At 38.5% G+C, this 12,659-nt stretch overlaps 1 protein-coding gene across 6 annotated transcripts in view; it reads right to left on the bottom strand.

Annotated features, from left to right (window-relative positions):
• LOC127416948 (kinesin-like protein KIFC3) overlaps positions 1 to 12,659 on the bottom strand; it is an 83,946-nt gene that overhangs the window by 41,698 nt on the left and 29,589 nt on the right. The window contains exon 1 of one of the 6 annotated variants that reach the window (XM_051656567.1): positions 10,323 to 10,527. The exons of the other annotated variants lie outside the window; for them this stretch is intronic. Within the exon in view, the coding sequence (XP_051512527.1) occupies positions 10,323 to 10,415 (93 nt within the window). The 5' untranslated portion in view covers positions 10,416 to 10,527. Of the gene's footprint in view, positions 1 to 10,322; positions 10,528 to 12,659 lie in introns of those variants that run through there. 6 annotated transcript variants of the gene reach the window in all.

Genomic DNA, 12,659 nt, shown 5'->3' with positions numbered 1-12,659 from the left:
GACAGACTGAGTAAGTCATGATGTATTTTTTTTATGCAGCCTCTGTGTGAATAATACACACTTGATCATTCGAGGAACCGGGATGCCTGTTTTTTTTTGTGTTGGTTCCGCCTAGTTGCTGGAGTTTGTTTTGTGGAATAACACTGCTTCGGTACAGTTATGGATGAATCTGTTCGTTCTTTGTACTTATGCCTCCTGTTGGCTGGAGTTTGTTTTTGTGGAGTATTTTCGTGGGACATTGGAATGAATACGTCATCTGTTGCACTCGTAACAGCCAGCTCACTGAACAATTGTTTGTCTGTCCGAGGAAACTGAATGGCTTTATATCAGCTGGTGTTTGCTTTGTGGAGGAACATACCTTCAAGACAGTTCTGTGAATGAATCTACACATTCTTTGTGTTTATTCTGCCTATTGGCTGGGTTGGAAGAGAATATTAAAAGTGCAGAGGCAGAGCTGAAGCGCCAAATGTCATCTAATGGCCTCAGAGAATAGACCTGTTTGAAATACAGATATAATACTATTTTGTCGTGGAAAGTGGAGTTTTGGATATTCAGGGCAAGACAGTCATACTTGAGTCGGGAGACAAAGCAGGGAAGCTTTTGGCTAGATATATAAAGCAGAGAGAGTCTTTTTCTACCATTCCCTCAGTGAAATCTGCTGGTGGTGAAATTTTAACCTCAGCCATTGATATTAATAATGCCTTTAAAGAGTTCTATCTTGATCTTTATAGTTCCACGTCTTCGTCTACTGAAGAGGATATTATAAACTTTGTGGAACCATTAGAACTCCCTAAATTGACAACTGAGCAAAAAAAATTCTCTTGATTCTGAGATAACCTTGGAAGAGCTTGGCGAGGTAATTAAGGCCTTGCCCACAGGCAAGGCTCCGGGTCCAGATGGTTTTGCCGTGGAATTTTTTAGATCTTATTCTACAAAACTGGCTCCACTTTTGTTAGAAGTTTATACGGAATCATTAAAGAATGGAAAGCTTCCACCAACCATGACACAAGCCCGGATCAGTCTGATTCTTAAAAAGGACAAAGATCCAAGTGAGTGTAAAAGTTACCGTCCAATTTCCCTGATCCAGCAAGATGTAAAAATGTTAGCAAAAATTCTGGCTAACTGATTAAGTTATGACATCTCTTATACATATAGATCAGGTGGGGTTTATTTGGGGCCGCAGCTCTTCTGACAACATTAGGCGTCTCATTAATATCATGTGGTCAGTGGCGAATGATCAGACTCCGGTCGCTGATTGATATGGTAGGATGGTATTATCTTTTTAAGATGCTGGAAAGAGTTGGGTTCAGAAATACTTTTATTGGATGGATTAAGTTACTTTATAGACACCCTGTAGCGGCGGTACAAACAAATTGATTAATTTCAGATTATTTTACTCTGAATAGGGGCACCCGGCAGGGTTGCCCTCTTTCCCCATTATTGTTCCGTCTTGCCCTGTAACCATTAGCAGCCGCGATAAGAAAGGAGGATGACCACCAGGGGTGGTGGCGGGAGGTGTGGCGCATAAGCTTTTACTTTACGCAGATGATATTTTATCATTCGTCTCTGACCCCACCAGATCTATGCCTTGCCTCCACAGAGTCACCAATTCCTTTTCAAAATTTTCGGGATAGAGAGTTAATTGGTCTAAATCCGAAGCTTTGGCTCTGACAGCGTACTGCCCAGTAACGGCTTTTCAACTGGGCGCCTTTCAATGGCCCAAATAGGGCATTAAGTATTTGGGCATTTTATTCCCAGCAAATTTATGTGATTTAGTCAGAGTTAATTTTGACCCTTTAATTAAAAGGATTGAGTGATGTGAGTAAGTGGGCTTCATGATTCGATGATTGGAAAGGTTAATGTTATTAAAATTAATTGTATTCCAAAATTCAACTACCTACTACAATCTCTCCCTGTAGATGTCCCCCTCTCTTATTTCAAGCAATTTGATAATATAGCGAAGTCCTTCATTTGGAATGGAAAGCGTCCCAGGTTACATTTCAACAAGTTACATAGACCGATTGATAAAGGTGGGCTAGGCCTACACAAGATTTTGTTTTATTATTATGCATTTGGTCTCAGACATTTAGCTCATTGGTCACTTCCACCTGAGACAGCTCCTCCCTGGTTTGGAATTGAACAGAAATGTATTGCCCCTATTTTACTATTACAAAGCCTTTCTTTTAAACAAATTGGAGAAGTTAAGTCACACCCCGTTATCTCGCATCTGCACGCGCTATGGTCAAAAGTGTCCATTGTTCAGTTCAGACATTTATTTAAATATTGCCTCGAGCATATGGCTAAACCCAAAGTTGGTGAGTCCCCTTTGTGCTGGTCGGAGTGGATTGTGAGGGGTGTTAATACACTCAGTGACCTATATGAGAGTGGTAGGTTGAGAATTTGGTCCAACATTTCAGGATTCCTAGATCTTAGTTCTTCGGGTACTTACAGCTGCGCCACCTGTTCTGTACTATTTTTGGGAGTAGCATACACCCCCCTAAAAGGGCAGATACTCTAGAAGTGGTGATAACTGCCTTTGGAAAAGGTCATGAGGCAACAGTGTATTACTCCCTGTTAATTCAGAGTGTGGGGGATGGAGCTTCAACTTCTCACAAGAGATTATGGGAGAGAGATTCATATTTGGTATTGGAGGAGGGAGTGTGGGCTAAGATAAAAAAAAAGTCTGCATCTAGAGATTCAAGGGTGCATCTGATGCAATTTAAGATTTTGAATAGATTATATTGGACCCCCTCTAGATTGTATAGACTTGTCTTAAAGACACACCCACCTGTTGGCGATGCCAATCAGAAGACGGGGACATAACCCATGTTTTTTGGGAATGTGTTAAAATACAGGAATTCTGGTTGAAGATTCAGGGATTTATGTGTGATGTGTTGGACACACGGTTTTAATTTTGCCCCAGACTCTGCATTCTGGGTGATGGGGAGGTCATTAATTTTGAGGATAGTCACTTGAGAGGTTGGGTCCTGGCCAGAGTTATGGTGGTCAGGAGAATAATCCTCAAGGGTTGGAAGACGGCTGGGACACCCTTGTTTCGGGAGTGGTGTGGGGAGATGAATGAGGTTGCGGCATTTGAGGAGGCGATTTACAGAAGGTTGGGAAAGTGGGATTTGTTTAATTGGAAGTGGGGTGGATATTTTGATTTCTTGGAGGGTTCTCGGGGAGGGGCAGTGGAGAGGGATTTTTGATTTTAAATTTTTAGTTTGATATGTATGTGCACTCTTGTTTTTTGAAAGAATTTTTTTTAGTTTGTTTCTAATTTTTTGTTATAATTGTAAGAGACCACTGTAATGTGTGTTTGTGTCGTGTGTGTGTGGGGGGGGGGGGGTTAATTTATATACAGTGCATCCGGAAAGTATTCACAGCGCTTCACTTTTTCCACATTTTGTTATGTTACAGCCTTATTCCAAAATGGATTAAATTCATTATTTTCCTCAAAATTCTACAAACAATACCCCATAATGACAATGTGAAAGAAGTTTGTTTGAAATCTTTGCAAATGTATTAAATAAAAAAACGAAAAAAAAAAAAAAAACACATGTACATAAGTATTCACAGCCTTTGCCATGACACTCAAAATTTGAGCTCAGGTGCATCCTGTTTCCACTGATCATCCTTGAGATGTTTCTACAACTTGATTGGAGTCCACCTGTGGTAAATTCAGTTGATTGGACATGATTTGGAAAGGCACACACCTGTCTAAATAAAGGTCCCACAGTTAACAGTGCATGTCAGAGCACAGACCAAGCCATGATGTCCAAGGAATTATCTGTAGACCTCCGAGACAGGATTGTATCGAGGCACAGATCTGGGGAAGGGTACAGAAATATTTCTGCAGCATTGAAGGTCCCAATGAGCACAGTGGCCTCCATCATCCATAAATGGAAGTTTGGAACCACCAGGATCTTCCTAGAGCTGGCCGCCCGGCCAAACTGAGCGATCAGGGGAGAAGGGCCTTAATCAGGGAGGTGACCAAGAACCCGATGGTCACTCTGACAGAGCTCCAGCGTTTCTCTGTGGAGAGAGGAGAACCTTCCAGAAGAACAACCATCTCTGCAGCACTCCACCAATCAGGCCTGTATGGTAGAGTGGCCAGACGGAAGCCACTCCTCAGTAAAAGGCACATGACAGCCTGCCTGGAGTTTGCCAAAAGGCACCTGAAGGACTCTCAAATCATGAGAAACAAAGATTGAACTCTTTGGCCTGAATGGCAAGCGTCATGTCTGGAGGAAACCAGGCACCGCTCATCACCTGGCCAATACCATCCCTACAGTGAAGCATGGTGGTGGCAGCATCATGCTGTGGGGATGTTTTTCAACGCAATGTACAGAGACATCCTTGATGAAAACCTGCTCCAGAGCGCTCTGGATCTCAGACTGGGGCGAAGGTTCATCTTCCAACAGGACAACGACCCTAAGCACACAGCCAAGATAACAAAGGAGTGGCTACGGGACAACTCTGTGAATGTCCTTGAGTGGCCCAGCCAGAGCCCAGACTTGAACCCGATTGAACATCTCTGGAGAGATCTGAAAATGGCTGTGCACCGACGCTCCCCATCCATCCTGATGGAGCTTGAGAGGTCCTGCAAAGAAGAATGGGAGAAACTGCCCAAAAATAGGTGTGCCAAGCTTGTAGCATCATACTCAAAAAGACTTGAGGCTGTAATTGGTGCCAAAGGTGCTTCAACAAAGTATTGAGCAAAGGCCGTGAATACTTATGTACATGTGATTTTTTTTTCGTTTTTTATTTTTAATAAATTTGCAAAGATTTCAAACAAACTTCTATCACGTTGTCATTATGGGGTATTGTTTGTAGAATTTTGAGGAAAATAATGAATTTATTCCATTTTGGAATAAGGCTGTAACATAACAAAATGTGGAAAAAGTGAAGTGCTGTGAATACTTTCCATATGCTCTGTAACTGATTCCGTAATTTATGTTGCGTTTATTGTTTTTTGTGTATGGAATCAATAAAAATGTTAATAACAAAAAAACAAAGGTGTGCATTTGACGAAACGTGTGATTATATTTTGAAGAACAGATGAAGGAAAAGCCGCCGATGCGCGTCTGATTTGATATGTGCGCAGTGAGCTCTGCTGTTCAATGAGTGAAATGAAAGTGCTTCTCCAAGACACGCACATGCATAGAGTTCTGGGCCTGTGTGTGTGTGTGTGTATATATATATATATATATATATACACACACACACACACACACATACGCACACACATATATATATATACACATACATACACACACACACACACACACACACACATACATACACACTACCGGTCAAAAGTTTTGAAACACTTGACTGAAACGTTTCACATAATCTTAAAAATCTTTTGATCTGAAGGCGTATGCTTAAATATTTGAAATTAGTTTTGTAGACAAAAATATAATTGTGCCACCATATTAATTTATTTCATTATAAATCTAAAATTTAATAAAAAAAAAAAGGTTTTTGAAATTGATGACTTAAATAATTAAGAAAAGCAGCCAATAAGTGCCCAACATTGATGGGAACTCCTTCAATACTGTTTAAAAAGCATCCCAGGGTGATACCTCAAGAAGTTGGTTGAGAAAACGTCAAGAGTACATGTCTGCAAATTCTAGGCAAAGGGTGACTACTTTGAAGATGCTAAAATATAAAACAGTTTTGATTTATTTTGGATTTTGTTTGGTCACAACATAATTCCCATAGTTCCATTTATGTTATTCCATAGTTTTGATGACTTTACTATTATTCTAAAATGTGAAAAAAAATTGTAATAAAGAATGAGTAAGTGTTTCAAAACTTTTGACCAGTAGTGTGTGTGTGTGTGTGTGTGTGTGTGTGTGTGTGTGTATATATATATATATATATATATATATATATATATATATATATATATATATATATACACACATACACACACACACACACACACACGCACCAGTTAGTTCCGGTCCTCAAATCTGATTGGACGAGAGACTTTCCATGAGCACTGATGGTCTGACACCATCAGCACTCGGACGCTTCACTGTGTGTATCACTCCGCTTGTGTTCCTGCTGTTCTAAACTAAAGTGTAAGAGCAGTGCAAATGTGTTAAGAGCTACGGTTTGTCTTTTTTTTTTTTTTACATTACATATGTTAGCCAGCAGGTGGTGGCAAAAGATCATTTTTATGTGCAATATGAGCCAGTTAGATGACGTGAAGTGAATCCACATCAGCCAGTGTTTACATACAGCACTATATGATTGCTTGTATTATTACTACTAAAGCTAGGAAATAGCTTTCAACGACTTTAAACAAACAACTTCAGCATTACAGCTCATCACAGCTGAGAGACACAACAGACTGATTAATAACACAAACTGAAGGCGCTTACCACTTATCAGACTTTCCAAATTGGAGTGGACACACTGTTTAAAATGGAGGATATTGCGGTTTCTATAGTGATCAACTCTTGCGCACCGGCTACCGTGAAATAGGTAGAATTAGCCCCGCTTGGACCGCTACTTTTCCACTGAGAAAGCTGATCTTCAAAAAGCTGACAGTGGCAACAGGTGATCGCACACGCTCCGTCTCACTCACTCACTCACTCACTCACTCACATCCATCAATCCATCCATCCATCCTTGTTTATCCAATAACTTGGACAAACATGGACGCATCATTTGGTTTGAACCAGCAACGGCAGATTCTGATCTGCCGCGTAATAAAGCAGTTCCATGCACAAATGCGTTTTTATGACCGTACTCAGTTTTTCCTAATTTTTTAAAATTGACTTGTTCATTGAACTGTTGTATATAAGCAATATCACACTCGCAATCATGCTATATGGCCCTAAATCAGCACTGCTGTGATTACCTGCGGCCGAATCACAGCAGTGCTGATGTAGGGCCATAATCGCACTCTTGCTCGTGTGATATTGCTATATATATATATATATATATATTAGGGATGTGCGAGACTACTCGACTAAAGTTCGGATGCTGCTAGTCGACATTGAAATTACTAGTCGGTTAATATTTCCCCCCATTAAACTGATCATAATTTTTACACATTTATGTTTGGCTTTATATTTTTACAGAGGCTGCACTTAAATTACTGTCATATTAATGTTAATTTTTTTAAATAGAATTAATAATACAAATATTATTTAAAAAAAAGAGGATATCTGGAGCAGATACAGAGTTTAATTTCACCTCAGGCTGCGCGTGCGTCTTCCCTCTCTCACTCGCGGTGCACGCAGGAAAATGTCCTCTCACTAGACAAGCAAACTCAGCAAAGTAGTTAGGAAATCACTTCGGTGGTGCGGGAATCGGCTTTCCAAATGTTTGAAAGTCCCTATGGATATTTTCACATTTGAGTCTTCTTTACATCTGTGCATGCTTGTACGTTATTTTTCCACTGAGCAGGCTTTTTCAAGCACAGGATAATCGCCGCAGATGAGTCAAGTCCCGTCTTTCACCGGACCATGTCGACGGGTTAATTGTACTCATCAAAAAATGTATGCTTTTGAGTAAGTAGCCTAGAAAATAACTGTTTTAAACTAGGTATGCCATTTTTTTTAACCTGCTGATTAAGAAGGCAATTTTCAACAAGGTGAAACGACTGCTGAACATGTTAAACTGTCTTTGATTCTGTGTGCATGTCATGTTTAGAATACATAAGGTTTATTGTAGGCTACATCACCGGCCTATTTTTTCTATCCTATAGCTACTTTTTTTTTTTTTTTTTTTTTTTTACATCAGAACTGTTAATGGTTAACATTCTTTACCGAACAGCTGTTATATTAGATCAATGGCTAATGCACGACTGCACGTTGTGAAATACGTGTGACTTTTCAGCGCATTTTTTTCTCTCTCATAGATTTGGCTTAGTCTACCTGTTAATTATTTTCAACAATGTCCTGACTGTTTTAATATGTTAAGTAACTTTTTTACTTGGTGATTTCCATTTAGAACAGGCTTTTAGGGTTGTTCCATTGATCCTGCACTATTCATTAAATTGTTTTCAATAAATATGTCTATTAAATATTCGCTAACGTTGATTCAGTGAATGCGTGTCATGTTCTATATTTAAATGTACAATGATCATAATTCAAGGTGAGCACGTCACTAATAAATGCCCCTTTTCAGTAGAATTTAGCATCGGATTTGGAATAGATTACGTATTTTAAATGGGTCGCATAAAAACATTTTTTTTTTAACTGTTTTCTGACAGTTGGTTTCTCTTTAGACTAGTCAGTTACAAAACATCTGTTTAAACGACAGTCAAATTAGTCGTAGCACACATCCCTAATATATATATATATATATATACACACACACACACACACACACCCACACACACACACACATATACATATACATACAAATATACATATATATACATATATATGTATGTATTAAGCAAAGACAAAAGTGATCATAAAATAATATAAGACACCTTGAACCTAAAATTGAGTTCCATTTTCTTTTCTTTAGGCAGCATTAACTCCATTACTAAAATGCAGTACAAACACATTCGATAAGAACACGCATTTGGCAGTATTTTTTTGGGAACACATGGGAATTTATTAGGCTTATTTATTATGAGTATTATTAACTTTACATTTATAATTGTTCTTAATTTATAGGCTATTAGTAATTTTTCACCTGTTGTCGTTGACGGATGTTTGCGTGATAGCAAATGGGCTGTTTGACATGGTAAATGTTTGGATTTGGGGAGGTGGTTATACATAAGACTTTTTGATCACTTCGTTATTTGAATTGCTTTTTTTTTTTTTTTGGTTTCATTTAAAGTTCAATTTGAATTTTGTTTTTCATGTTTCAATAAATTAATGTAATTTTTTAAGCAAAATCAATTAAGCAAAAATATTCACTGACCCTCGGCAGGGGGGTTGACGATATAATTGGATATCAGGATTTTTTTTTTAAGGCAGTTATCGTTAAAATATTTTTTACATATCACCCAGCCCAAAGGGAAGTGAACTTTTTCATGAACAGCTGTTAAATGAAGCAATTTTATGGAGACCGGCACAAACACTGTAGATGTGTACTCAATTCCATATTGCATGTTACATGTTACCTATTAATTGTTGCATATTTGTTTGTTTTTGTGTTTTTGAGTAATCTATGGGCATAATAAACATTTTATTTTATTGAAAAACTTAAATTAAGTAGTAAATTATTAGTTTGTGCTATGGCTATTTCGAAAAAATGCATCAATCAAAAATTTAAAAAAATTGGCTCCTCAGTGAAAAAAAGGTTCCTGACCCCTGCTCTAAAGAGTTAAAAACTGCATAGATCTCTGCACAGCATCTACTTTTCCTATTTCTCCTGTGCATTTATAGTGATCCTCAAGGGACCAATCAAAAAATGTGGCAATGAACACAGTCGGTGTTCTGACTAATCAGATTACAGCGCGGCTGCCACAGTTCACGGTGACAGAAGAGGATTACAGTCCTTGCAGACAGACAACACAAGAACCTGGACACAGCTAAGTGACTATTAATAGTCTTTGGAGTCTCCTCTACAAACACACCCCATCTGCACACAAATACAAGCAGAAAACAAAGAGGATAGGACTTTTCACTATCACTAGTCTAGTGATAATCCATTTAATCCAGCATAAAAAGCAGAGAATAAAAGGGAGACCCACATGTGGTGCTATTTGCATAAACACACATGCAACATTGTCTCAGGCAAGTGTATTTATGCAAAACTCATGAAAACATATCCAAGTCACAGAAAGATGTTAATTAAATAAATACAATTTAAATAATCAGAATATTAAGCATATTATTTTGTACTTCAACATGTTTTGTACTGTGACACTGCAGACTCACCCCCCAAAAACATGCACACTTTTTTTAATTACTTAGAAATGGGGAGGATAGGGCTTAATTATCAATAAAATAATGTCATAAAAAAACATTTTTGAATTTGGGGTGAAATGTGACCCAGATATCTGTATGTTTTCGAAAGGCTACATTAGATTCCCTCATTTAAACCACTATAAACATTTAGTCTGATTTAGTACTGTGTACATAGAGTTGTTGTTTGATTTGATGTACATCTGGACCCAAAAAGCAAGTTAGAGGCTGCAATACAATTGTGGACACTAAAAACTTCTCTATCAATAGTAGCAAAAACAAGCCTTTGACCCAACAACAAATGCTTACAGTACATAGTTACACTGCAGCTGACTAATTCAACTACACCATAGAAAAAAACCCTCCAAGTCTCTATTGCCTCTATTCATGCTGGTCTTCCATGACACATCCACAAACATATTCTTGCCGTACCGGGAATCCAGTTTTCCTGTGGTCCAGAGGATGTACAGAATGATCCCGGTCCAGCCAGCCCTTATTAATGAGTGATCCCATCCAACCCAACATATTTTCCTTTTTTTGGGACACTACAATAAATAAACTGCTCTTAACTCGTCTAAGTCTTCATAACTATTTTTAAGGTTACAATATTGATAGAAGGAAAGAGTGAGAGATTGAGAGAAGGGAAAGAAATGATGGCTGTTCACTGAAAGGATAACGACGGTGTCTCCACCTCTCCTTGCATCAAGTTCATTTTACCCATAATCCTTTAAGTTGTCAGCAGTTGACCTCTTTCTCCTGTGATGGTAGGACAGACATTTTTGGACTGATCCAATCCAATCCCTGCACCACATACCCTTTCTTTCAATGGATTATACTGGAAAGCAACGGTGTAGTTCCAGTCTAGTGTCACTTGTTTGCAGATGCCACTTGGTTTGATATTTTATATAATGCACTTAAATTAATATTAGTGTCCAAATATACAACATATTATTTGAAATAAGCAATTGCCTAGAGTCAGAGTTGAGTTTTTGTGCGAGTGTTCCATTAGCCCAGACTAAGACTTTCCATTGAACAATTAGTCCTTATTTTACAGATTAGTTTATCTTAAATGGAAAATCTAAGACATAAAGATAAACACAAATGCACTGTACTTTTAGTAGCCTCTTAAAGTTATTTTCAGGCCCTTTTCAAAGATGCATCTACCCTTTGGGCTTCTCAATTAATTACACATTTCAGTAATTCGCCACCAGAGAGAGCAGCAAGAATCAACAACAGCCCTAAAGATTCCTCAAATCTGATTTACTCTGGCCAATCATTTAATTCCTTTTTCATGGGCACGTACAGACAGATCTTGCATGTAAAATCAAAGATAAACATCAATTATCCAGTAGAGAGAGTGTGTGAATTTCATTAGCCTAGTTTTGCCTAGTGGACCTCCACAAGTCTGGTTCATCCTTGGGAGCAATTTCCAAATGCCTGAAAGTACCACGTTTATCTGTACAAACAATAGTATGCAAGTATGAACACCATGGGACCACACAGCCATCATACAGGATGCATTCTGTCTCCTAGAGATGAACGTAGCTTGGTGTGAAAAGTGCAAATCAATCCCAGAACAACAGCAAAGAACCCTGTGAAGATGCTGGAGGAAACAGGTAGACAAGTATCTATATCCACAGTAAAACGAGTCCTATATTTACATAACCTGAAAGGCTACTCAGCAAGGAAGAAGCCACTGCTCCAAAACCGCCATAAAAAAGCTAGACTACAGTTTACAAGTGCACATGGGAACAAAGATATTACTTTTTGGAGAAATTTCCTCTGGTCTAATGAAACACAAATTGAACTTTTTGGCCATAATGACCATAGTTATATTAGGAGGAAAAAGGGTGAGGCTTGCAAGTTGAAGAACACCATCCCAACCGTGAAGCATGGGGGTGGCAGCATCATGTTGTGGGGGTGCTTTGCTGCAGGAGGTACTGGTGCACTTCACAAAATAGATGGCATCATGAGGAAGGAAAATTATGTGGAAATATTGAAGCAATATCTCAAGACATCATCCAGGAAGTTAAAGCTCAGTCACAAATGGGTCTTCCAAATGGACAATGACCCCAAGCACAAAGCCCTGACCTCAATCTGACTGAAAATTTGTGGGCAGAACTGAAAAAGCATGTGTGAGCAAGGAAGCCTACAAACCTGACTCAGTTACACCAGTTCTGTCCGTCTGGAGAAGCTGGTGGAAGGCTAACCAAAACGTTTGACCCAAGTTAAACAATTTTAAGGCAATGCTACCAAATTGTATGTAAACTTCTGACCCACTGGGAATGTGATGAAAGGAATAAAAGCTGAAATAAATAATTCTCTCTACTATTATTCTGACATTTCACATTCTTAAAATAGTGATCCTAACTGACCTAAGACAGGGAATCGTAGTTTTCTACAATTAAATGTCAGGAATTGTGAAAAACTGAGTTTAAATGTATTTGGGTAAGGTGTATGTAAACTTCTGACTTCAACTTTGTGTGTCTGATTTTTTTAATTGATGTAGTAAAATAACCAATTCATCTCTGAATTGTAAAGCAAAATTCTCTCACGAGTCTACAGTTCTTTCTGCTGACAAAGACATTTTTACACTAGTCTATGGCATCAATTATTAATCAGCCAATGCATGCATGCACACACATATGCAGTCAACAATAAGTAGTGTAATGAATCCTGTGATCAAACAGTCTGTCGCCGTCTGTCTGATTTTCCTGTATCATTCATCTGTAGTCACCCCGAGCATCTCACCGTCTGTCTTTCCGTCTG

This window comes from Myxocyprinus asiaticus, chromosome 26 (assembly GCF_019703515.2).
Source record: "Myxocyprinus asiaticus isolate MX2 ecotype Aquarium Trade chromosome 26, UBuf_Myxa_2, whole genome shotgun sequence".
Taxonomy (NCBI): Eukaryota; Metazoa; Chordata; class Actinopteri; order Cypriniformes; family Catostomidae; genus Myxocyprinus; species Myxocyprinus asiaticus.
This window is presented reverse-complemented; position numbering and strand designations above follow the sequence as displayed.